Source organism: Paroedura picta, chromosome 7 (assembly GCF_049243985.1).
Source record: "Paroedura picta isolate Pp20150507F chromosome 7, Ppicta_v3.0, whole genome shotgun sequence".
NCBI classification, from domain to species: domain Eukaryota; kingdom Metazoa; phylum Chordata; class Lepidosauria; order Squamata; family Gekkonidae; genus Paroedura; species Paroedura picta.
The window spans coordinates 57,786,024-57,813,474 of NC_135375.1; the positions used below are offsets into that span (position 1 = coordinate 57,786,024).

Sequence of the window (27,451 nt, forward strand, 5' to 3'; positions counted from 1 at the left end):
ATGCAAGACTAGCAGTCAGTATCGGGGTGCGCTCTATTAATCCATTCAGCTCCCATCAATGGCTCATGGAGAGCTGGTCTCCACAGAGACCCTCCCCCCTTCCCTTTCTAAGGTTTGGCTGCATATTTCCATGTTTACTGAAAATTGCCCACCAAGGGGATCTTGGCCAATTATCACAGGGAAGGATTGGTTATTCATAACCCCTATTTCTGTAAGGCCTACCGGCCCTCTCCAACCCAAAGAGCATCCATTTCACAAGAACAGTCAGGGTCACCTCGGTAAACTTTGTTGGACACAGTATCATATTCTGACACCAGTTCAGTCTTCATGAGGACTACAGAGGAGCCTGTGTCAGCATATCCCCAAAGCAACTGGCCTCTCAGTCACACCAGTTCCCTGTAGTGTCCCCAAGCTTCTGCTGCTTCCATAGTGGCAAAGAGGCATTCATGGTTAATTGCAGCCACTAATTTCTCATTCACCTTCTGAATAGCTGATGCGTTTTCAGCAGGTTTGGAGGTTCCTGCTTGAAACGGGACAGGCAGCCCACAAGTGGTCTGTCTCTTTACAGTTCAGTTAGCTAAATCAGGGCCTTTCAGCCTGAGCAGAAGCCCCTTCCTGTTTCAGTTGAGAATCCACCTTCCCGCCCCTCAGGAACCCTTTCCCTTTCTAACTGGGAAGTCCTTTGATCCAAACCCTTCCTGTTTAGCATCAGCTCATCTGCAATTTCTGATGCCTTAGTGGCATCTTTGCCTTTTGTCTTTTAACATACATTTTAGCTCTTTGGGAATTTTGACTAAAATTGATCTAGCACCACTAACTGGAATAACACCTCAAGGTCCTCTAATATTGCCTTTTACAACCATCTCCTCCACATCTCACTCATTTTTACCATACATTCCAAACAGGTTTTGCAATAGTGTAGGGATAAGCCCCAGGAAAGTGGTCAGCCCCCAGTTTGTACTGTTTAAAAATTGTGGCTTTAAAATCTTCAAAAGTTACTCCACCATAGGCATACTATTGTAGATAGCAGCTAGCTTCCCAGTTAGGATGCTAGAATTGCCTCCGCAATGCCCTGCTGCATAGCTGCTTTCTCAAATGTTGAAGGCTAGATCAGAGTAGGGCTTTCCTCCTCCTTGGGGTAACTTTTAATTTCCTGCCACTCCTTCTGCAGATTCAGTTTCTGAATCTCGATCTCCTTTCTGCCTACAAATATAACTAATCCAGCTCTAGCTCCTTGTGCCAGACCTCATCCTGCTGATTTGGGAACTCAACTGCAGCCACCTCTATTGACTTGCCACAGCTTAGCAGGACGGCCTTGATTTTATCACCAGTCCTGTTTTCATTATCCAAATGAAGAAACACCGTTGGTGTTTTCACTATCAGCCACTTTTGGAATTCCCCCTGCATCTCTTGCTTTGTCACCTTAAATATTCTCACTTGCTCTGCTAACTCCATCCTACCTACTCTGATCTAACCCTACTCTAGCTGACCTGGAAAACCCCCAAACTTCCATGGCTCTCTCTGCACATGTGTGCCAAATTCACAATCCCTGGTTAATCATGATTTCTTCTTATCCCACCATGCTGCCAAATTGTGGTGAAACAAGCCTGCTTAGGCCTGCAGACCCTGTTCCACCCTGCCATCCAAGGTTTTTCCAATATCTGCAGAGGCTTTTATTTCTCTCTTGGGTAACTTATAGCCACCACTTGACCTTTGTAATTAATTGCTTGCTAGGAGGGTCGGGACCCCCAACTTTCCTTCCCAGATGACTATAGCCTAGTCACTATAGGGACAGTTTACTGCCTTGTACAACCTTGGAGAAATAGCCACTTGTCAACTGCTGACCTTCCCTCTGATGCTCTTTTTACAATAATATGTCCAAGACAGTGGGGGCCTTTTCGCACAGGGATCTTTGTTGCAAATTGTTTGCAGAATGAAAAATCGCCATTTAAAATAGTGGAATTCGTCGTTATGCATACCTGCCTTTGTAGTGGAATCAGTTGCGTTTTTTAGCGTTTCCCACAGGCTTCCGGTCTCGGCAGAAATCGCTAGAAAGGAAGCGCTATTGCCAAGCTCGTCCCGCCCCTGGCCGTCAAGCAGCCAATGGGCAGCCGTTAGCATGCTCCCAAACAGCCCCTTTCCCTTTAAGAAAGGTTTTAAAAAAAAAAAAACGACCCATAGCAACGAATCTAGGTAGATTCGTTGCTACAGAGAGACCCATCCAGCTGCCTAATGTGAGCTGTCGTTTGATTGTATGATTGTTTGCACGCTGCCTCGAGTGATAAAAAAAAAAATCCCCCCCCCCCCTCTCACGGGCCCGATTTTCGGCTGAATTTATTTGTAAAAAATAAAGGGACTTTATTTCAGCAAACGGGCTTTTCAGTGGTTTGTGCTTAGTGACTAAAGGTGAAGGACTGAAGCCAGGGAAGCCTCTAAACAGAAAGAGGCTCGCCGGTGCGTTTATCCCCACTCGCTCGGAGAAAAAAAAATGGCAATCGCTTCGCCGGAAGTTTGGAGGAGAGAGCCAGGGGGAGGGACTTTGAAGAACCAGCAACAATGGTAATGCACAGGTCTTTAGCGCTACTGTTGCAGATTGGTTGCAGGAGTGTATCGCTATCCGGAGGGTGAATCCATTTTTCTGGATTCCCTTGAAAGCGCCACAACGAAGCGCTTTTTGCTGATTGGTTTCAGGATTGTTGCAGATTGTCTACGACGTCGTGGGTTATGGCAAATTAGTAGCGTTTCCAAATAGCAACCATTCTGCTACTTTGAAGCCGTGCGAAATGGCCCTGGATATCTATAAGGTATAGAAAGCTACTATTAGCATCAAAAGTTGTATAGGGTTTATTAAAAAGAAAATGTTTACCAGGATAATTTTAGCATAACACCAGATTAAGCAAGGGATTTAAAAGAAATGGGTATAACACAATTCATCTGTCCCTCCCTATATATATCCCATCAGATGTTATAGGGCAGGCTTCTTAGCTTAGGAAACCGCAGATCTCTACAGTGTTTCCATTATCTTGATGCTTAATTCAGCTTTCCTGGCCAGCACGTGGTTAATGGCCACTTCCCCCAGACCTCAGTTAAGAGTTCTATTTGCTCTGGTGGATTCTGCCCCACAGAGCTTTATTGTTTCCCTTTTCATCACCTACTGACTTGTCAGGCCAAGTCAAGAAAACTTTTCCTGATGTTTCCAGAAATTTCATCCAGAAGGGCACTAGTAGATGTGCCTGACGAAGATAGAAAAACACCTGGTCACCCCCAAGTTCCTGATCTGGGGCATGGTGGTCAGTTGCATCCCGGCCAGGATGGCTAAGTACACTTCCTGTTACCTATACTGGCTAGATTGAAAACTTAAGTTTCTTAAGAACTGCCGGCCATCTGAATTTGGAACCTTATTCTTTTTATGAAAGTCCTAGAACTTCATATCACCTCAATTTTCTTGCTCTTCAAACACCCTTCTTCAAAACAGTCACTGCAGAGCAGATGCCAGAGTGCAAAGCATCCATGTACCGAAATAATTCTTTGTCAGGCGTACCCATTTCATTTTGCTCCCTTAATCTGTACTGGAAGTGTGGCATAGAGACTGACATTTAAAATTTGGGTGGCTTCAATGAACGTGAAGCAAAGGTTTGAGGAAACATCAAAGTCTTATTTCATGGTGGAGACTGGGAGAGAAATGTTTACAGAGAGGAGGGACCTTGATAAGCCACTGTGCCATGCAGTCCCCTTTCTCCAGAAGTGAAATAAATGTTTTAAAGACATGCAAAGTAAGCTATTTACGTAGTGTGGCAATCAGTTAGACTTGAGCCCAGTAATCCCAGATCTCCAGCCCCCACAGGGAAGTCGGCAACGCGACTCCAAAGGCGGGTTCCCCACCCCAAAAGGCGGGCGGGGCTGCTTGACCGAAGGAGCCGTTGAAGCCCGGGGGCAGCAGGTGTGTTGCCCGAGTCCCTGCCCATGAAGAGGCAGCTTTGCCTGCGTGGCTCCAGCGCTCCCGGCTGCATCGCGGAGGGCGGAGAAACGAGGCGCTCCGGCCCGCTCTCGCCCAACAACTCCTCCCCGTTGGCGGCAGCGAACGTGGCAGCCTGAGGAGGCTGGGCCAGAAGCGCTTCCCGAGCTTGTCCCGCCCCGGCCATTTTAGTTCCTGGAGCCGGCAAGAAGCGGGACGCAGAGAGCTCAACCTCGAGACGCACCGCGAGCCGCCCGTGCAGGAACGCCGACGCCGCGAGGCCAGGGCGGCCCCACCCCCTCGCTCGCGCCCGCTGCAGTTTCTGTCAGGTGAGGAGGGACGACTGGCGGGAAGCGGCGAGGCGGGTCCCGGCCTGAGCCCCTCCGCCACCCGGCCTCGCGTCAACATGGCTCTCGAGGAGGGAGGGGGTGAAAGTAGGGACAGAGACGTGGCACACAGATGTGCGCGTGCGTGGCAGTGTCCGCGTTGCCTCACGGGACATATAGTCCCTGCCTCCGAAATAGTGAAGGGGTGATAAGAGACCCTTCTTGCGGTTCTAGGAAGCAGCACCCGCAGCGCCCTAGGAGTGGTAATTGTGGCATCCCGAGTAACCTCTACGCAGCGTTAGCGCCTCCCGTGCTCACTGGGGGCGGGCGGGGATGGCGTTTACACCGTGTTGTCGGCCGGGGTGGTACTGTTGTATGTAAAGGGCTGACGATGTGGACAGGCAACGTTGGGGGATTGCTCAGTACAACTTTCACGCAGGAACCGAAGGGTTATCTGGGTGGGATTGATATGCCCTGTAAATGTTGCCAGTTGTCATGTCTGAATTCAGAGGAAGAAATTGTCCAGGTCTAGTGATGTGACGTTTGATGTGTTCCCTCGAGGGGCTTGTTCTACAGCATCGCTCCTCATGGCATCGACTTTGTAACCCACAGTGCACCAGGCACAGAAGTCGCAAACGACACAGCTAGTAGGAGCAACAATCAGCAGTGCAGCCACGTGTAGGAGGAGCCCCTGCTATTGGGCCCAGATTTTAAGTTTTAAGAGTGGCCTCCCATGCATAGATGTCCATGACAATGTTTAGTTGCTCCATATGATTAAACAGAGCAATAATGCGTTATTGACTTTAAAGGATTAGGAACTATAGTCCCCAAAATGTTTAATGGGAGGACCATATACCTGTGGCCATCACACATGGTTAGTAGCTTTTGTCAAGATCCCATTTAGAGATTCAGTTTTCCACTCCTCCTTTTTTGTGGCTGCTGTGACAGATGACACCTGGTATAGTGAAACACTCTTGTTAAGGAACAAATGAATAAAAAACATCCGAGTTGATTCCATCACAGATCTTAAGAATAGTTGATCTAATTAAACAGTCAACTTCCACAGAACAACTGGAGCCAAAAAACTTTCAAATGTGCTCCTGTACTACCTACTGTTAGGGATTAGAGAGTCATAGTGGTTTAAAAAGTCTTTTGTTCAAATGTCCTTCTGGTGGTAATTTACAATCACTGGGTAACTTAGTCATAAGATGATTTATGTGCTTTTTTTAAATACAGCATACAGCACCATTTCAAAAGCTTATTCGGCCCAGAATAAATTATATGGATTGCACCCACTTAAGTTCACTTGCTTGAGCTCGTGATTTCTTTTATTTTGTTTTGGGCCTGCAAAATTGTTAGCAATATTCTCATGTCAAGCTGTTGACTTTCTTCCTTCTGTTGCTGCCTAGGCTGTCTCAGTTGACAGTTTATAACATCAGTGGGAGGAGGGCATTCCTTAACTATATTAGCTATTTGTAAGCATCTATGAAATATGATTGATAACTTGAAACATGCTTTTTAATATGGTAGTTCTTAAAAGAGGAAATTCTAACGTACAACTTTTGATCTCTTGGGGTCCCCCACATACCTACAAGGAAGTTAGCAATTCTCCCAAGTTGGGCTTCAGGCCTTTCTCCTGTTGATGGCCAGCCTTACTGAGGTATATGTTCAGAGGATTAGCTGTATATGGCACATAGTTCATAACCATTTGTTCTCAGTAGCTGTTTACAAGTTACAGTGAACACATGAATATAATCTATATAAAATGTACACTTGACTTTTCTTTGTATGTGCACTGAGCAATTCTCCTGTTATAATGCATGTACAGTGGACTTTGTGAGTGAAACCCTGGCATGTAGCTAGGTACTGGTCCCAGTTTTCATTTGCAATGTAAATTAGCATTGTCTCTCTACACACGTATACACATAGATGTAGAATATATATGAACTCACTGTAAAATTTAGGGCTCCCAGGCCCCTGCTCTAGGGCCCCTTCTCCTGGCATTGACCAGTTGGCCAGCAGGGGACTTAAAGGCAGGAAAACTAGGCCTAGGCAGTGTAGTGACATCTCTTCCAGCATGTGCTTTGGGAAGTGGCTGTGGTTCAATGTTTTGCTTGGAAAATGTCCCATGTTCAGTCTCTGGTATCTCCAGTTGGAAAGGCCAGGTGGTAGATGACGTAAAAGACCTCTGCCTAAGACGTTTGAGACCATTGCCAATCATAGTAGACAATATTGACTTTGATGGACAATGGTCTGATTCGGTGTAAGGCATCTTCATGTGACGCTCTAGTATTGGGGCAAAAACTCTGTGGTTAAAATGATTTCTACTGTAGAGTTTTTGCCCAGATATCAGATTCCTGGAAGTGATGTCATTGCCTCACCTGCCACACAGGCCTGGGTCTAGATTTCCTACTTGTAAGCCCCTACCCCACCCCTGCCTGTTGGTACCTGTCAACTCTAGTAACAAATGAACAGAACTTGTATGTAGACTGATTTAAACTATTTCACCAAACTTCATTATCTTTTTAAAAACAAAACATGAAATACCTTTAAGGGACAACACATTTTTTAAAAAATTACAAAATTTGTATGTCTACTTTACAGAGCCTCTTGTGGTGCAGAGTGGTAAGGCAGCCGTCTGAAAGCTTTGCCCATGAGGCTGGGAGTTCGATCCCAGCAGCCGGCTCAAGGTTGACTCAGCCTTCCATCCTTCCGAGGTCGGTAAAATGAGTACCCAGCTTGCTGGGGGGTAAGCGGTAATGACTGGGGAAGGCACTGGCAAACCACCCCGTATTGAGTCTGCCATGAAAACGCTGGAGGGCGTCACCCCAAGGGTCAGACATGGCTAACAGAGAGAGGCAGATGTGGTGAGTGAAGTGTTTTGGGTACAGAGCTTTTCTTACAGATGTGCACTAGTAGAAAGCACCTTTTTAATGTTCCTGTTTTGTTTGGGGAAAAGAAGTTTGAGCTCTACCCCCCCCCCCCCCCTTTCAGCATCTTTCCCCTCTGTCTTTCAGCTTTGTCACTGAAGAAAAATGATGGAGGAGAGTGGTATAGAGACAACCCCACCTGGAACCCCTCCACCAAGCACAGCAGGGGCTACTGCTGCCGCCATCCCAGCCCCCATCTCATTAGGTATAAGAGCTTCATAAATGACCAGTTTTATTTGTTAATGTTTTGTGAAGCCTAGCAGTTAGTCAGTAACAGTAAAAACAAATGTTGCAAACAATCTAACCGATGGTCCATCTAGTCCAGTATCCTGTCTCACAAAGTGGCTTCCTCAGGGGGCAGCAACAAATGGGCAGTCTATGCAAGGTAGGGCCTCATGCAAGGAGTTCCATATTCTAGATCTAGACAATTGTGGGGGGAGGAGGAGGGTTGGGGGTTGGAGGAGGGTATTAAAGTCAACATTTTGAACAAGCCCCCCAAAAAGCAAATGTAAACCAGTGCAATGTCATCACCAGCCGTGTAACATATCAGCCTCACGGACAGTTAACAATATGATTAACGTATTCTGGGCTGCATAAAGTTTCCAAGCCATCTTCAAAGACAGCCTGTGTAGAATGTTTTTCTGTGATCCAGTAGGGAAAGTAGCAAAGTATATAAATAAGGCACTGCAGTATATAGATTTTCTAAATACATTATAGTGGGCAAGCCCTTTATCCTTAAGAGACAGCAGATTTGGCAAAGTGTAGGGGGATAAGGCAAGAGCCTCTTATGGTGCAGAGTGGTAAGGCAGCCGTCTGAAAGCTTTTCCCATGAGGCTGGGAGTTCGATCCCAGCAGCCGGCTCAAGGTTGACTCAGCCTTCCATCCTTCCGAGGTCGGTAAAATGAGTACCCAGCTTGCTGCTGGGGGGTAAAATGGTAATGACTGGGGAAGGCACTGGCAAACCATCCCGTATTGAGTCTGCCAAGAAAACGCTGGAGGGCGTCACCCCAAGGGTCAGACATGACTCGGTGCTTGCACAGGGGATACCTTTACCTTTAGGGGGATAAGGCACTCTAGGAAATAGATGCTGCCTGATTCTCCAAGAGCAGATATGAAACCAAGAATATTGCTAGAATGGGTACTTAATCTTGACCACATAGGATGACTGGCAGCCATGGAATTGGGGTCACTGTGGGTGGGTAGGTAGTTGGACTAGATGACCCTGGAGGTACCTTCCAACTATATGATTCTACCTGGGTCATATGTAGCCACTTGGGAGCAGCCTGAAGTTGCCAATACAGAGATGAAAAAGGGGAGTAAATTGAATGACATCTATGGCAGGGGGACTTTGGCGATGGAAGTGAGCACTATGGTCTACCGCCAAGCACTTTGCCAAACATGTAATCCAGAGCAGAACTACACTTTTCTAAGTACATTGACTTTGAATTCAGAGGGTGTAACACTGCTCAGAAGTGCAATGCAAGAGACCCTTTGGCAAAACCTTCTGCTGAAATAAAATGTGTCTTTCACAACAGGCAATGCACTTTCTTCTAGATCAACTTGTCTTCCTTTCATTAAGATGTGGATGTTTTAGTAAAATGTGAGATCAGTTCCTCTGGAATTAGTAAAAAAATTACCTCATGTATACTTAGCTAACATTAGATCCCCATGAAGAGTTTAAAAGTTGTCAAAAGGTGTTTGTTCAAATGATCAAGTTATTCGAGTAAATGCTTACACTCTGTAGCAGGCTCATTGATTTATCTTGCAGAGTTACTGTTGAATTGTTGAGCCAGAGAAGGTTGTTAACCACTGAATTTTCAGCACAGTATCATTAAAGTGATCCTTAGAAGGAATCATTAATCATTCTGCTGCAGATTTCAGATTCTGTTTTCAGACACTTGAATGATGCAGAAAATTGAATGGAGCTCTTAATGAAAATGTGTCTTTTCTCTATCTTTCCTCACCCTCAGCTGCTCCACTTCCTCCTCCAAACTTGTCGTCTTCCTCATCTTTTCCTCCCCAAACATTCTCCTCCCCTTTACCTTCTGCAGTGTCTTCACTTTCTTCTATGTTATCTCCAGCTCCTTTGCCGTTTATACCTTCTGCATCTATTTCTACTGGCACCCCTCTTGCTGTTCATAATCCACCTACAGTAAGCCCTCCAATCACATCAGCATTCAGTAGTTCCACTCCCCACCTCACACCACCTCCTCCACTAAGCTCTGCTCCTGGCCCTGTGCTTTCTGCACCCCCAGCTGGTCCCCCCATTTCAGGTTTTTCTGTTACTTCAACTTATGATATTACCAAAGGTCATGCTGGGCGAGCACCACAGACACCACTGATGCCATCATTTTCTGCACCACCAGTTCCAGGTAAGATTGTGTTCTAATAAAACATTTGAGAGTCAGAGGCAACTCTCAGTATAAAAGAGCAAGAGTCCAGTAGCACTTTAAAGACTAACAAAATTTATGGAAAGGTATGAAGTTTCATGAGTCACTGCTCACTTGCTCTTTTCTTCTGCTATAGGTAGACTATCCAATGGGCTTTTCTGCTAGTTTACATAGATAAAGGAGCACCAAAATTCAATCATTAATATTAAGTTTGGAGCCAGGATTTGTATGCTTTTCTTTATTTTTTCTGGATATAGTTCATAAGCTGTGTTAATGCATACAAAATGGATCTTGGCTACTTTCTTATCATAAATAACTGTTATGACTGACAAAGTAATTTAAACAGTTTACATGTTATTTTTACATGCAGTCAGCTAGAACTTGGTAATCTAAAATCTTTGCTGATGACTAACAGTCAGAATCTAGTCCGCTTAATGAACTGCACTATAAATAGAGTGCTCCTTTCCATGACCAGCAATAGTAAAATAATATGTGCCATAGACTTTAAGTTTTTGCCACAGAATTTTGATTTTTAAACATATATATGTGAATCATCACTGATTACAGACCTACTATTTTAGTGCAGTCTTTTAAAAAACTTTTGACCATGTAGGAACCCGAGAAGTGGTGACATGCCCCTTCAGAGAAGTGGGCATGGAAGTAAGATGCAATGGCCAGCCAGCCAATCAATCAGTCATTTACCATTTCCATTGTGGAGACAGAGCTAGATCTGTAGAGTCATTAGAAAGTGGGCTCCAGTGATGTCTAGTGGTGTCAGCGGCCATCTGAACTTTTGGGAAAGGCTGTATGTAACCCCTGGGAACCTCTTTCATAACCCCAAGATTCCCCAGAACCCTGGCTGGGAATCTCTGTTTTGGTGAATCAAAAGTTGCTATTCCAAATAATTTTTCCTGAGTTAATGATTCCAGAGAAAAGAAGAGAGCCTTTGTGAACCTTTCAAGAGGAAAGATCCATATTTTAATATCTATGACTGTTATTTTTAGATTTCCCCCTCAAGTGATTTTAATCCTCCTAAAACTGTGTTTACATTTTTTCAAGTGATCCTTCCACTCTAGTTAGATGTTGTTTTTGTTTCATTTATAACATTTTCCCTGTCCTCTCCCATACCAAAATAAAGAACATACTCTCACTGAGAAAAAATGTTACGCTTTGAACATATGAATTCTGTTTCATTGAAACATGTTCTATAAATAACTTTAGCATTCTTTCTATTTATATCTGTTGAATATTACTCTCCAGAGCATTTGCTCCCAAATAATCCAGTTCAATTTATCTTATGTAGTAGTAGTGTTTTTAATAAGTTTTTTAAACATCTAGTAAATGCCTTCAAATACATGCTGTTTTCTGAATTAAGTACAAATGGTAGAATTAATGTGTACAACACGGAAATCTAGGTTACAACAGAATGAACTCTAATGTATTTATTTGTGCTATTGCTTCTCAGGTGTCTTGACAACTGCTGTAACACAGCAGACTTCTGTACCACCTTCATTAGCACCTGGTCCTGGAAGTGGCTCCACAATTACTTTCCCAGAGGAGAGAGAAGACCCCAGGGTAGTTGGCATGCCAATGGAAGCATCTGCTGGAGGACTGTGGGGCTTCATAAAAGTAATGGTCACTTTATGTTTACACTCCTGATGAAAATTTTTCTTATACAACAGACTTAAATGAAATTAAACAAATCAAAATATTTTCAGTAACCAATTAGAACATGCCTGCATGACATAGTTTCCATGGGATGTGGCACCTTTCCTGCCTAAAATTTGTCTCTAGGGCAGGAGTCCAAATCATGGAAGTGGTGAGAACCAGGGTGCTCCCTGACACCTTTCCCAGCTCCCACCAAGTTTTTTGAGAAAGTGGCTGGAGCTCTTGCCCAGCAGGCCAGCTGATTGGCTACTGGAGATCTGATTGGCTGTGCAGATTAAAATCACATTCATAGAATCAGAGTTAGAAAGGACCTCCGGGTCATCTAGTCCAATCCCCTGCAGAATGCAGGAAATTCACAACTACCTGCCCACCCACGGTGACCCCAATTTCATGGCCAGATGATGCCTCCCCAACCCCCAGAATCCATGGCCAGTCTGGCCTAGAGTAAATTCTGACCCCAAGTGGCAATCAGCATTTCCCTGGGCATGTAAGAAAGCACTACAAGAGCCAAGCATGGGCACAATCCCTCCTGCCTAGCCATTTTCTTTCAGCAATAGCTGCCACTGGAATGTTGATTTTATGCTACCTCACTTTCACTGGTATATTTTAAAAATATTGTCCCTCCTTGCCTCTGCATAGAATCATAGAATAATAGAGTTTGAAGTGACCGCATGGGTCATCTAGTCCAACCCCCTGCACTATGCAGGACACTCACATCCCTATCGCTCATCTACTGTAGCCTGCCACCCCCTTGAGCCTTCACAGAATCAGCCTCTCTGTCAGATGGCTATCTAGCCTCTGTTTAAAACCTTGCTTCATACGTCTTGGTCTCCAAACCCCTCAAGATCTTTGTTGCCCTCCCCTGGACACACTCCAGTTTGTCCACATCCTTCTTCAACTGGGGTGCCCAAAACTGAATACAGTACTCCAACTGAGGCCGAACCAGAGCAGAGTACAGCGGTACTATCACCTTCTGTGATCTGGACACGATACTCCGTTTGATATAGCCCAAAATCTCATTTGCCTTTTTAGCCACCGAGTCACACTGCTGACTCATGTTCAATGTATGGCCTACTAAGACTCCTAGATCCTTTTCGCACATGCTACTGCCAAGACAAGTCTCCTCCATCTTATATTGGTGTATTTGGTTTTTCCTACCTAAATGCAGAAAATTACACTTGTCCCTATTGAAGTTCATTTTATTCAGTTTAGCCCACTTCTCGAGCCTATCAAGATCATCCTGTATTCTGATTCTGTCTTCTGTTGTGTTTGCTACCCCTGCCAGTTTAGCATCGTCTGCAAATTTAATAAGTATCCCCTCTAATCCCTCATCCAATTCATTTATAAATATGTTGAACAACACAGGCCCCAGGACAGATCCTTGGGGTACCCCACTTGTCACTGTTTTCCAAAAAGATGTTGAACCATTAACAAGTACCCTCTGGGTATGATCTGTCAACCAGTTATTGATCCACCTGACAGAATTAGGATCCATATTGCATTTTACCATTTTTCTTCTCTGTGCTTGTCTACCCCCAAGGCAGCCATAATTTTGGTTGCACTCACCACCCTATGTCAGAATTCCAGAGGTGTTCACAGGCTCAACAATGTTGGGGACCCCTGTTCTAGGGGAATTCTAAACACCTACTGGTTGTGGCTCCTTTCCACAATTCTGGGAACATTTAGATGTGTAAAAGCACTCAGGCTCTTTTACAGGGAAGTACCTGCATTACTATGGGAACCTCTTGTGGCACAGAGTGGTAAGGCAGCAGATATGCAGTCTGAAGCTCTGTCCATGAGGCTGGAAATTCGATCCCAGCAGCCGGCTCAAGGTTGACCCATCCTTCCATCCTTCCGAGGTTGGTAAAATGAGTGCCCAGCTTGCTGGGGGGTAAAACGGTACTGACTGGGGAAGGCACTAGCAAACCACCCTGTATTGAGTCTGCCATGAAACACTAGAGGGCATCACCCCAAGGGTCAGACATGACTCGGTGCTTGCACAGGGGATACCTTTACCTGCATTACTATGCTAGTATTACTTCTCAAACAATACAGATTTAAATTTATAGAAAACTGATTTTCCGTAGTTAGCTGAAGAAGGCGGCTCTCTTGACTTACTGACCAGAATGATTTAAGTTCTTCATCTCTGTATTAAAACAGAGCAGTATCTGTGATTTCCACTCTTCTGTATCCATGGTGTTCCTTGCTTTTTGTTGTTTTCCTGACCTGTCCCAGCTATCTTGCTCTGCTAATGCCCCCTACACAGCTGAGGAATTGAATATAGCATTTTATGGAAATGGTCAAATACAAGAATTTCCTTCTGAATATTACCATAGCTCATGTAGATTAATACCTTATATTTGGCTCATTTTTCACAGCACTTACAAACCAATGACTGGATTGTTCCACTTTTAGCTATAGGTGTTTTCTTAATTTATGGAATGTCAGAACATTTTCCAAATGGTATATATAGTTCAGAAGCAGATTTACCCATGCACACAGAACTAACATTATAATATGAACCATCCTTTGTCTGAGGAAGTGTGCATTGCTTGGCTGCAATCTCATCTGTCCCTGCCTGCTTGGCAGGTGCCAGAAAAGACATTGGTGGGGACCATGGTTCCCACGTGCACCACACTGACAACTTCTTTTCTTTCGGTTATAGGAATCAGGACAGCTTGTACGGGTAGAATGATAATTCCTAAGTGCAGAGTCTGCAGCCTGATATATGCAACTAAAAAGTAACAATGAATCTGGTGTGAAAATAAATTTATTTATATTTATATTTCGCCCTCAGGAGCTCTTAGCATTGAACATGCTATTATCCTATTGTTTTTCCTTGCAAAATTGTGAAGTACATTTGATTAATAGATCACAAGTAGACAAAGTCCACCTATTAATTTTATTGCTGATCAGCAATGTAGTCAAATACTAGTTTGTCTTTGGAAACATCTTGCATATATTCCAAATGTGAGTGAGCATTTGTGAAGGCTGACTGTAGTAGTGTTTTTAATAAGTTTTTTTTAATCTAGTAAATGCCTTCAAATACATGCTGTTTTATGAATTAAGTACAAATGGTAGAATTAATGTGTACAACACGGGAATCTAGGTTACAACAGAATGAACTCTAATGTATTTATTTGTACAGCAATCCTGTAATAAACTCCTTATTGGAGCAGCAATCCTGTAATAAACTACTTACTGAGAGGTTACTAACCAAGTATTGTTTGCCCTTAACTGTACTTAGAGGACTCAGTAAATGTCATTCTTTTCCCTGTGGTCAAAGGGACAAATGCAGTTGTGTGGCAAAAGAAGTGCTGAATCTGAAGTTATGAAAGTTATATGCAAATACAGCCACAGTGTGAAAAAAGACCAAAGTGACTGCAAAGTGAATTTAACGCCCTGAATTTCTCCTACAGGGTGTAGCTGGAAATCCTATGGTGAAATCAGTACTTGATAAAACCAAACATTCTGTAGAGACCATGATCACGACACTGGATCCTGGCATGGCTCCTTACATCAGTAAGTGAAGGCTAATAGGAAATGTTCTGGTATTTGTAAATCCAGATTGTATGACAGGGATTACCTTCTGGTGAGATGTATGTCCTTGCTTTGAAGTGCTGGGTTCTAAGGTACTACTGCTTGATGTACTTCAGCATTGTTGACAAAACCAAGAAAGGTAACAATTATGCACATTTTCCACCTGCATTCTTCACATGAATGCAAAGTTGGCTAATAACTGAGAACCTCATAGGGTTGATGTTTTGGCTCAGATAGAGGGGAATTAGCAGGGCATTGTGATGATTTTCCAAAATCCTTTGCTGATAGAATCTATGATCTCCTCCAATGTGGACATTCCTGTTTTAAATAACAAGCCTGGTTGGTGGTGTCAACTTACTCATATTTGATGGATTGCTTCATAAACAACCTGCAGCTTATGTCAGGCTATGTGTAGCTAAAATTTCTGCAGAAGCAAGAACAAAAGAGTTGGACTTGAACTATAAGAGGTATAATTGAATATCCTTTGAAATCCAGCTTGAATAATTATAAGAGGCCTTTTGAAAAGCTGAGCCTCAGTTCATGATAGTGGACAAACTTTTAAAATAAAGCTAACTGCTAGTGTACCTGGGGAAGGGAAGGAGATAATCCTATCAAAAATGAGCTTCAAGAGTGTCGTTCCAATTATGTATAGCCTACAGGGTATCCAGAGCCCAACACTGCAGTAATGCAGTCATGAAGCATGAGACTAACTGCTTCTGGTATGGATGGGAATGTGAAACTTACAAGTTCTAAACTGGATCTGTGCCCTTCATGGCTAATTAGAACCGTCCCCTTCACCAGTTAATTCTTGATTGGATAGAATTGTTCACACCTCCTTATTAGAGGAAGCTTTCCCTTCAAAGTTAGAACATGCTGTAATAAGACTATTATGGAAGAAATCATTACTTATTTCTGCTAAAGGTGTTCCAAATTAATTCTGCTCCTTTCATGGAAAGAGGAGAGTGTAGTAAAATCACTGAAGAGGAGTTTCCCTTAGCAGTTTGTAGCCGGGAACTGTCCACCACAACAATTAGCACTGTCTTACTACCAAACCTAAGTCTGAAGTCAAATTAAAATTGGTCACAAGCAGATGCCTCCTTCAAGTATTTCTGAGTTGCCTTGCTACTACCTTGCCAAGGTATGGAGGGTTGGAAACAAGTCAGTAACATTTAACATCATCAACAGGTAATGATGGATGTCTCTTGATATCTGGCAGTTACAGTCTTACAGTCTGATGCATTATAACTGTAGATGCTTATATTTTGTAACCCACCTTGGGCTTTGTGGAAAAGTGGCTAATATTTTTAAAGAAATAAATAAGTAAACAGTGTCATTAATGTGCAGGCAGGAGAATAAATTCGTAACGAGGGTTTTAACTGTAGTTATTCTTATAGTGGTGTTTATTTTATTTTCACAAACTTTAAGGGGCAGTCAAACAGGTCACAATGACTACTTCAGCTTCAAAAGGAGATCACTCTTAGCATTTAGTGCTGTGGTGTTCTCTTTGCTGCAAGAATAACTGGAACATGTCCAGAGGAGGGCAACAAAGATGGTGAAGGGTTTGGATACCAAGACATATGAAGAAAGGTTGGGGGAGCTTGGTTTGTTCAGCCTAGAGAGGAGACGACTGAAAGGGGATCTGATAACCATCTTCAAGTATTTAAAAGGGTGCCACATGGAGGATGGAGCAGAGTTGTTCTCTCTTGCCCCAGAGGGACAGACCAGAACGAATGGGATGAAATTAATTCAAAAGAAATTCCATCTAAACATCCAAAAGAAGTTCCTGACAGAGCGGTTTCTCAGTGGAACAGGCTTCTTCGGTAGGTGGTGGGTTCTCCATCTTTGGAAATAAACAGAGGCTAGATAGCCATCAGGCAGAGAGGCTGATTCTGTGAAGGCTTAAGGGGGTGGCAGGTTACAGTAGATGAGCAATAGGGATGTAAGTGTCCTGCATAGTGCAGGGGGTTGGACTAGATGGCCCAACTCTATTATTCTATGATTCAATAAAAAGATTGGTTTTCCAATGATGCTTTAACACAGCTCTAGGTGTCCACATAATATGCTTATTCTTTTACAGAATCTGGGGGAGAATTGGACATTGTTGTCACTTCTGCAAAAGAGGTCAAGGTTGCAGCCATAAGAGATGCTTTCCAAGAAGTTTTCGGATTGGCCACAGTTACAGGAGAAGCTGGACAGTCTAACATTGCACCACAACCGGTTGGCTATGCAGCTGGGTTGAAAGTGAGTAACCACCATATGGATCACCTGACAGGAAAATGTTTCATATTCTGAGAAAAATGCAATAAAAAACATAGCATTTCTCGGTTTGTAATTAAATTCATTTTTAAAGAAGGTATTTTATGGCATGACCAGATTTTTTAATGCACTAGAACACAATAAAACTCTGTCAGAATGAATTCATCCTCAAGTGCTCAAAAACAAGAGCTTTCTTCCTAATAAGTTTAATAAATAGTGAAACTACAGTAGCAACACATATGCCTTGTGCAAAGGGCAATAATTGCTATGTTATCCTTCATTTCCGCTTTTTGGAGTTGGATCCAGGTGTCTGTCAGCAGAAGGCTTTGATAGTTATATATTTTCTCTGCTCTTCCTCTCAAAGCTCCCAGCAGCCACTTCTGACCCTGGTAAAGTTTATCCCTATGATTGTAAGACCTATGTAAATATAGTTTACAAGACTGCAGTGGGAAGGTGAAATAGATGAAACATCCTTCCTTGCTACTTCTGTCAATGGAGCTCCACTGGTGGTAGAGAAAGAAATCAGTCATTTTGCCCCCCTTCTCCTTTTAACTGCATCCCACTGACTTCTGTGATGATTATTTTTACTAGAATTAGAAATGGTTGCTGGGGAGACAGGGAAACCGGCAATCCTTGTGCTAGATCCAACCCATTGGTTTTTATTTCAGCTTCCTTTAGTGTGTGGCATTCTAGCTGTTCTTTATCTTAAGCATCAAAAATGACTTTCTTTCATCACTTCAGTGCTATATTGAGTCTGGTTCTTACTGATTGCATTCTTTTGATTTAGGGAGCACAAGAAAGGATTGACAGCCTGCGGAGGACAGGAGTGATACATGAGAAACAGCCTGCTGTGTCTGTTGAGAATTTTATTGCAGAATTGCTTCCTGACAAGTGAGATGCTTTAATGTGTTCATCAGAAAAAAAGTATTGTATCTTTGGGCTCATAAAAAGTGGCTACTACTAAGCATTTTACATAGGAGAGGAAAAAGAGTTGCTTTCTGGTGTAGCTGATACCTGATAGTTCTTACTTACCTATCTTGCATCATAGTGCTTTAAATCCATAGTAAAACACTACAACATACAAACACATTGGTATTTATACATGCATAGACTTACTCATGAAAATGGTAAGTCTTAGGTTAAACTGTTGAGCTCTAACAGTGCATGCTATAAGCATCTAATTCTTGACCTCCATCTACTGTGCCTTCACTCTGAAACTCCTGGCTGGCTAGGAGTTGTGTCTTTTGTGTTAATTAGCTAGGAAACCAGCAGTGCAATCATATACAAGTATTGCAGGCTCCTGGAGACAAGAAAGGTAGCAAGGGTGAGGAAGGAAGTACCACGACATAAACCAGTTTCAGGAAATTCCAGCCATGGCTCTTATTGACCACAACTGTAGGAGCATTGGCACAGCATGGGGATGAATCGTGCATCAGGCAGTCTGCCTGCTACCTGATAGCCCCAGGTGCTAGCCACTGCATGGTTTCCTTGCTTCCTGCTGTTGGGAGCCAGCCAACAGCTCCAAATCTGGGCATGTTGCTCACTGGCTCCACATACAAGTCCTTTTAATGGAGCCTTCCAAATGGGGGAGGTGGGTGTGCAGGGGCGGCCTACTCCCTCCAAAGGATCTGTCTCAGTGCTCAAACTGTCCAACCAAGCTGTGATGAAACACAAGGAACCAAATGTGCTGAAACACAATTCAGAACTGAAAAAAGGGAGGGTGGGAAAGAATGCTGGAAACTGAGTAAGAATGAAATGACGATGGCAGCATGACTAAACAGGGAAGGGGCAGACTGGAGTGGGAACTTGAAGGCTGGCCCAGGGAGGATGCAATTGGCCAGACGAGCTGCTGCTGGGGCCAAGACCCCCACAGACCACGTAGCTGGCTTGCAGATGGTGAAAAAGTTATTCCTCCACTCAGGCTCAGACTGCAAATGTTGTGTCTGAGTAAGTGTGCCACTGCTTCTCAGAAGTCAGCCCCACTGAGTTCAGTAAGACATAACTGCATACTAAGAATGCATAGGATTGACAGAGCACAGTCTTAAGAGTCAGAATCTTACTGAGGTCTGTGGAGACTTTCTCTTTGGAAAGTGTTCTTATGATTTCAGTGTAAGTCTGTAATGCTAAGGACACTTCCTGGAACTAAGCCCCATTTAATAACATAGGGCATTCTTCTGAGTAGACCTTAGGATTGTTCTCTAAAAATGGTCTCCAACAGAATAGTTTTCGTGAAGTGCAGTTGCCTTGCCTTTCAAAACCACCAGTCTCATCCATTCCATTCAGTTAATGCCTATTATTAGACATCAGTAGAATTTGATATGCTCTCTTCTGTTGCAGGTGGTTTGACATTGGTTGCCTAATTGTAGAAGATCCGATCCATGGAATTCATCTTGAAACATTTACACAAGCAACACCAGTGCCTCTGGAATATGTACAACAGGTGAGTTTCATCGAGTGGGATCTTCCAAGGATTCAGAACTGCAAACTCAAGACCTAGGAGTTCTACAGTGCCTCTGATATTGTCATTAAATTACCAGCTTCTTTTTCATTACGTATGTAAATACAATATGGATTAGATTTTCATGCGTGTTATTTATAGTGAAATCAAATTCAGGACATTGAAGTTATCCACACCAATATGCCCCTCTTCCAAAACTATACCTCTAAATAATACTGAATGTGTTTTATTTTGGGTTGTTTTCTTTTGTTCTTATGCTGTCCTTAAATTATTTCACAGGCTCAAAGTCTGACTCCTCAGGATTATAACCTAAGGTGGTCAGGTTTGCTGGTGACAGTGGGTGAAGTGCTAGAAAAGAACTTACTACATGTCAACAGAACAGACTGGCATGTTGCATTCACTGGTATGTCCCGTCGACAAATGATCTACAGTGCAGCCAAAGCTGTAGCAGGAATGTACAAGCAACGTTTGCCACCAAGGACCTTTTGAAAGGGAGAGGAGAAATCTCTGAACTTTGAAGAACATTCATTCCTCAGATGGGTTTTGGAAGAAACTGTTTTTATCTAGCTATTCAGCGGACCTATATAGATAGACCTCAACTTTTTACTCTACACGTAACCTGCCTTTTTTATTTTAAAAAAGTGAAGGTATTCTTTGAAAAATGAAAGTGAACCATTCTCAATCAATTCATCTGACTAACAGTGCAATCCTAATCACAATTACATCTTCCTGACTCCATTGAAGGTTTAGGATTACACTGTAAATATCTTCATAGAGAAGATCTAAGCGGCAAGACCATAGAACTCTAAAATGAAAAATATGATTGATGGAATGCATTTAAACACTACATAGATGATAATAATTCAATAATTTTTGAGAGAAATATTAATCTGTAATAGTTGTTACAGCAATCTTCACTCAATGTGGAAAGGAAAATCAGGATAACTGATCTCTCATTTTTACAGGAGTATGGCACTTGTGTGCAGATCTATAGAGATTATTGGACTTCCAGCATAAAATTTCTTTTTGCATATGCTTATTTTAGGTCTAGCATGTTAAGAATCATGCAAATATAATTTATGATGATGGGATGTGTATTTATTTCTCTGCCAAGGAACACATCCCAACCAGTTAATTGAATCTCTGCCATCGACTGGATTCTTCCTACCCTTATAACCGTTATTAAGTTATATTGGCACACATCTTCAGGTACTGGGCATTACTGGATTGTTGTTGAAAAGGTTAAATGATAAGACTGAAGTACAACATATGAGAAGATGCTGCCTTTTGAGGTTTTTTATTCTCAAATAGTTTTGTAGGCTTAATGACCTTCGGAACTGATAGGAGAAAAGTGACTTCCATTTCTGTCATTATTGATACATGAAAATATCTCAGCAGTGCTGCTTAATTAATTCACTGGTGCTTGTCCAGTAACGTCTTGATCTAGAACTGTCATAGATTCTTCTTATTGCAGGAGAATTGACAGAAAATTAATATAGTAAATTATGTTTCTCCAAAGCACAAAAGACCATTAGGAGTTTTGTTTGCCCACTGAAGATATGGATCCATATTCTGTGTTCTGGCACAATCTCTGTTCCAATTTGTAGAACCACTTATGGAAAGAGAGTATTTTGATAATTCTTGTACTTCATGCAAAACGCATTCCTTCTGCCTTAAGTACAAGCTTCCCAATTGATACTAAGCTCTACCTTTTATAGCAACTTCAAAAAGTAGTTTTATATCAAATACTCTGGATAGCCAGTTTCTTGTATTTCTATCTGGTATAATAATATTTTTTTCCAAGTAATTTTGCCATTATTTGCTAAACTTGTAAATTAAAATTAAATAGACTTTGTTCCTATAGAATTGTAATTTCTTTTTTCTTTAAACTATTAGGTTTAATAGTGGATTTATTGTTGAATGTTTTTAAGAAACTATTTAAAACAATACAAGCACAGCCATAACTGTACAAGTACAGCCAGCTTGGTGTAGTGGTTAGGAGCACTGACTTCTAATCTGGCGAGCTGGGTTTGATTCCCCACTCCCCCACATTCAGCCAGCTGGGTGACCTTGGGCTCGCCACAACACTGATAAAGCTGTTCTGACTGATAACGATAAAGCCTCACCTCCCTCATAGGGTGTCTGTTGTGGGGAGAGGAAAGGGAAAGTGATTATAAGCCACTTTAAGACTCCTGGTAGAGAAAAGCAGCATATAAAAACCAGCTCTCCTAAATCAATTTGAATAGCATAATGTTTCTGCAAAGTGGACTTCCTTTGGAAAAAGGGAGAGAAGAAAATTTTGCATTATTCAGTTTGCAACTGGGTAACATTTACCTACTCTCATTTTTTTCTCCTGCATAATTAATCAAAAATTCTATGTATATCCTTGCATGTGTCCTCTTGCTGAAAAATATTTGAAAAGAAATTCGCAAGAGCCTTTAATGGCTCATGTCTGAAGTATCAGCTAGATAGGATGTTCTTAAGACTATTATGGGTGAAATAAAATAGTGTCTTTCATTCAAAATTAGTGTTTCCATTACTCACACTGCAAGAAGAATCTAGGTTTCAGATTGAATATTGTCCTGTATTTTCTTAAGTTGAAGAAAAATATTTTTGAACATTTTTGAGATGTTATCATACTGTCTTCCACATTTCTGAATTCCTCCAGTGGTGTTGGTTCAGGTAAAGGATAGTTTCTTATACCATTTAATGAAAAGGAACAGGATGTTAAAGGCAATTAGAGTTCCCCAAAATTAAGAGCAGACAATAGTATAAATGAGTTCAAAATCACTACAATAAATCAGCACTGAGTTAACATGTCCCTAAATAATTTTACAGATATGAAAATAGGGTCAACTGTCTTTTAGATTGTATGACTGGAGTTGGACTGGCTTGCTTTGCCAAATATGTGGTGCTTAATTCAGAAGGTTGTTTTTGCCCCTTATATATTTGACCTTGGTTCTAGGTCATGCTAAGGGGTGGGCTTCTCTCAGAGAACGTTAACAAGTAGTATAGGGAAAAGTGATCCCTAAATTAGGTTATCAAGGAAAGATGCTATGGTAATAAGCCCTGGCCTGTTTGGGTCCAAACTTTAAATTGTACTTGGAAAATTAGCAGCTTCCAATCTATCTGAGAAAGTATCGGTCTTATCTGTTCTCTTGCCAGGATATGAACAGTAGATTCTTCAGTATCTTAGGTAGGTTAAACCATGAAGTTTTGTTTAGGTTAAAAGATTCATCCCATCATTGACAAAAACCAAAGACTTCAGGTGAGAGCATTTCCCAGTCCTGTTACTTGAGGTATTTTTAAAACTAGAGATGCCAGGGATTGAGATTGGGACTTCATACATGTAAAATATGGGCTTTGCCACCAAACTTCAGCACCTTCCCTATGAGTAACTAATATGGGAAATCACTAAGAAATCCGTAACATCTTGGAAGACATGAGCTTCTGAAAGCATCCTTCTCTTCTAAAGGTGATGTTGAGGAGCTGTGATTGGATCTTCCAACAGATCACTGAAGCTCAAAAAACATAGGGGGATTTGCATTTGCTTGAAATAGAGAAATAGTTAGAAAGCATGAAGACCATGTGCTGGGTTCTGAGTTAAGATATGAACAGCCATAAATCGGTAGGTGTCTTTAATGGATGGGCAAAAGTCCTGCCTCTTTCTGACAACTGCCAATCTCCTGTATGCCTTTTTGGTGTGCATGCAGACCTAATGGACAATCACAGTCCATGGAATATTGAAGGAGCCAGATGGGAGGTAGGAGTGGAGCGAAGAATCCATATAACTCTCCATTTGAGTGAGGATTTGGTTAGGCTGGGGGAGTTCTTTCCCAGGAAAGATCTGTCTTTTAGGAAATGCTGCTTTCTTTAGTGAATACTTTAGGAAGAGACTGTACTTGTCTTATAAATTATTTTCTGGGGAAAGCTTCTGGAAGGAGCAAGCATTTACATTGTGGGATTCCTGAAGCTGTAGAACAGCCAAATGTTCAAGAGTTTTGAAAGCTTGACCGACAACTGCTCTGTGCACCCACTAACTGTCAACTGAGAAGTATAACTGAGCAAGCCCAACAAAATCTATATGTTACACTTGTAAATAGTTTGAGTCCACTTTTCTTAAGATCTTTAGCCTCCTATCTTAGGACGTGTATTACAGTTGCTGTTTTTTCTTGTTTCTGTCATGGCTTGTGAAGTTTGGGAGGGCAAGGCATTTCTACATTTACGTTCTGCATAAAAACCTGCCATTTAAATCTTCAGGGAGATATGCAAGATATAACCTGATATAATATGTAATGACCACTAGAAGGCGCAAAACGTGAACAATAAAAAATCCCTGGAGAAATGGGAACTTATAAGTGAGGAAAATGAGAATGCAGAAAAGCCCATAGTTAAAACCCCAGCATTCATAGTGTTTATTTTTCATAAATGGTGTATTGATAGGCTTCTATTCTCCATTTCAAGGTGTATTAATGTGCTTCCAACCTCTTCAGCAATACATAACCAAGCCGTGGGATCTTTTTGAACTTTTCCTGATACAATTATTATCCACTGTGGGATAGGAGTGATCCCAGTAAAATAATTTCAATATCCACAAAATAATATGTCCGGAAATCATCTTATTTTCTTATTTCCTTAGGTTTGGTAGCAGGAACATGAAAAAAGATGTAGAGAACTGGAGCGTGTCCAGAGGAGGGCTACAAAGATGGTGAGGGGTTCGGAGACTAAGTTGTATGAGAAAGGTTGAGGGAACTTGGTCTGTTTAGCCTGGAGAGAAGATGACTAAGAGGTCATATGGTAACCATCTTCAAATACTTGAAGGGCTATCATATAGAAGATGGAGCAGAGTTGTTTTCTGTTGCCCCAAAGGGTTGGACCAGAACCAATGGGTTGAAATTAGTTCAAAAGAATTTTTGACTAAGCATCCCTAAGAAGTTCCTGACAATTAGAGTGGCTCCTCAGTGAAACAGGCTTCCTCGGGAGGTGGTGAGTTCTCCTTTGGAAGTTTTTAAGCAGAGGCTGACAGAAATGCTGATTTTATGAACGTAGGCAGACTGTGAGTGGTTGGGCAGGTAGATGTGAGTCCCTGCACTGTGCAGGGGGTTGGACTAGATTACCCAGGAGGTTCCTTCCAATTCTAAGATTCTGTGGCATAACATCAGAAAGGTTGCTTCATGTTTGTGAATATTTCCCCAACAATGTTATTTTGTTGCCTTTCCTAGGAGAGCAAGCTTGGTGCAGTTGTTGAGAGGGGTGACTTCTAATCTGGCAAACTGGGTTTGGTTGCACAGTCTTCCACATGCAGCCTGCTGGGTGACCTTGGGCTCATCAAAACTCTGATAGTACTGCTCTCACAGAGGAGTAACTTCAGGGCTCTCTAAGCCCCACCTAACTCTTCAGAGCACCTGTTGTTGGAAGAGGAAAGGATGAAGATTGTAATACACTATGAGATATCTTCTGGTAGAGAACAGTGGGGTATAAAAACCAACTCTTCTTTTTAATTATGGAATTTTGGCAAACTTCATTTTTAAAAAAATACACTTGAAAAGTTCATCTTTCTAATATTTATTCTCTCTTGAGTTCACATTGCACCACTAACAATGTCTCTAGGACAGTGGTTTCCTATGGTCCATGGGTGACATTGCACCTGCCAAGTGGGCCGGGCCAAATGGGACTTTTGTCCAACAAGGGTTCTGATTGACCATTGGAGATTTGATTGGCAGTGCAGATTTTAATTAAAGTTCTTTTGACAGCAGCTGTCATCATATCACTAGCTGCAGAAGCCATTTTGTGGCTGACTCTGCCTCCAGTGGCGGCCACGTTGTGACTATCAGCCACACTCTGTTGGGGTCAGCAGGCAGAGCAGGGAGGATGGGGTGGGTGAATAGAGTGGTGTGGAGCAGATGGGTGGATAGAACAATGGGGGTGGAGAGCAGTGCAGCAAGAATGGGGTATTAAGCAGAATGGTGAGGAGAGGGATAGGTGGGCAGGCAGAGCAGTGAAGAGTGGGAGAGCAGAGATCAAAATGAGGAAAGGTTGCATTTGGGCTGTGAAAGTAAGGAACCAGTGTTGGGGGGGGGGGCAAGGGGAGTATAGTGTAGATGGGGGAGGGGAGAACAGGAAGAGGACTATCACTGGCAGTGACAGGAAATGGTAAAGGAAGATAGCCAGGGAGAGGTGTCAGAAGATAAAGTTGGGACCATGTTTGTCCATCTTAACATACTAAAAATTAAACCAAGCTCCCCCCTCCCAGAAAGTATCCAAGGCTCCCACACATGAGATCATTCAGTTCGTCTGCTCCAGAAAGAGTAAGCCTTTGATTGTGACTTTGTCATCCAGCTTCCTGTTCCATGCTCTCCTACAGGGCAATTGGTCTTTCATGGTTTCTGTAGTCATTAAAGATTATTAAATCTTCAAGGCTCACTTAGATATATGTTGGTGTTTCATAGGGAAAATTATTTCCATATGGTTGCAATATTCCTACCAAAGAAGCCCAGTCTCTGAAGCACCACTGGACTCTTATTACACATAGAAGATGCAGTCATTAATACATGCTGGTTAGGAAATGAAATTGCCTTTTAATACATTTCCTTTGAACCTTAATAGATTTCCATTACAAATCATTTGTTTTCACTATTTCCAAACGTTTATGAAAAGCTTTTTATTCTCATTCATGTTGGATTCTATTTTAGTGTATAGAATTTGTTCCTCCCAAACACCCTGGAAAATACAGTTCACTACGAAACAAACTCAAAAACTATATAAGAATACTTCAAACCGGTGAGATGCTAAGTGGCATGTACTACACATTCAAAATGTACCCGTTCTTTCTGCATGGTGTGTTGCAAATAATTTGGCACACTGACATGAACATTTGCAATGTTTTACTCTACTATCTAATTGTGGGAAAGATGCCATGCACCTTAACTGGCTGCAGTAATTCCTCTGTAAACTATGAACAAGAGGTTATCTTTGTCTGGATTGGGAAATTTTGCACTGTTTTAGAACTCTTAAAAATTATCCTGTATTTGCAAAAAGAAAAAGAAAACCTCACTATATTATTAAAGCATTTCTATGTGTGAAACACAATTTTAAAGCACATGAAAAGGAGGAGGGCTAATCAGAGTTAGAGGCACAATGCCAAGCAAAACAAAAAAAGTCTTCACTCACTGGAGAAAGACAATGATAGAGTAAGATAAACAAGTCTGCTTGAGGATATAGTTCCAATGTTTTGGCACAATGACTAAGAAGGCTACTTCTCAGGTTGCTGCTACCCATCTAGACACAGGTGGCAAGGATACCCAAAAGCTGGACCTCCCAAGATTACTGGAGTATGCAGTTTTCGAGGTCCTTTTGGTTAGGCTCATATGGGAATGGGCAGTCCTTAATGTGTGCTGGCTCCGAACTATGGAAAGCTTTAAAGGTCAATACCAGCAGCAAATCCGGAACTGGTGTAGATGGAACGGGACCGGAGTGACATGACTTAGAAGGAGCAACTCCTGGACATTGGAGGGGGATGCAACATCATTCTATGTGTGTATAAATGAATGGTATGCCTCTCTTTGTCTTAAACTGGGAGGTATCCTCTCTGACCCTTCCCCTCTTTCTGTGTCCTTCGTTCCTCTCATTTTTTGCACTGCTTTAGATTTCTCTTGTCTCTCCTTTTGACTGCAACCTGAGTGTGAACTGCATCTGCTATTCAGGGGTAGTCAACCTGTGGTCCTCCAGATGTTCATGGACTACAATTCCTATGCGCCCTTGCCAGTGTTTGCTGGCAGGGGCTCATGGGAATTGTAGTCCATGAAAATCTGGAGGACTACAGGTTGACTACCCCTGTACTATATTAACCAAATATTCCAATAATTTGGACCCTACAACCCATTCTAGTCAGCATTCTGCCTGCAGCATTTTGTACCAAGTGTAGCTTC

General features: G+C 42.2%; 1 protein-coding gene across 4 annotated transcripts; it reads left to right on the forward strand.

The window, feature by feature from the left end:
• The first annotated feature begins 3,919 nt into the window (after positions 1-3,919).
• PRRC1 (proline rich coiled-coil 1) lies at positions 3,920-22,047 on the forward strand. Of its 4 annotated transcripts, none has more exons than XM_077344458.1 (9): positions 3,920-4,284; positions 7,299-7,416; positions 9,182-9,583; positions 11,067-11,230; positions 14,689-14,791; positions 16,887-17,050; positions 17,853-17,956; positions 19,403-19,505; positions 19,803-22,047. In XM_077344458.1, the coding sequence occupies exons 2-9, from the start codon at positions 7,317-7,319 to the stop codon at positions 20,010-20,012; spliced, it is 1,350 nt and encodes a 449-aa protein (XP_077200573.1). In that variant the 5' UTR covers positions 3,920-4,284; positions 7,299-7,316; the 3' UTR covers positions 20,013-22,047. The 4 variants fall into 4 exon arrangements, with proteins under 4 accessions (XP_077200573.1, XP_077200574.1, XP_077200576.1 ...); XM_077344459.1 differs by lacking the exon at positions 3,920-4,284 and adding an exon at positions 4,421-4,544; XM_077344461.1 differs by lacking the exon at positions 3,920-4,284 and adding an exon at positions 5,913-5,941.
• Positions 22,048-27,451: the final 5,404 nt, after the last annotated feature.

What these genes read in the sequence shown, in the direction of transcription:
- PRRC1 (XM_077344458.1), top strand. Translation starts at nt 7,317, where the DNA reads ATGATGGAGGAGAGTGGTATAGAGACAACCCCACCTGGAACCCCTCCA. An exon ending in CCCAGCCCCCATCTCATTAG is followed by an intron (nt 7,417 to 9,181) that starts GTATAAGAGCTT and finishes CCTCACCCTCAG; the next exon opens with CTGCTCCACTTCCTCCTCCA. An exon ending in TTCTGCACCACCAGTTCCAG is followed by an intron (nt 9,584 to 11,066) that starts GTAAGATTGTGT and finishes ATTGCTTCTCAG; the next exon opens with GTGTCTTGACAACTGCTGTA.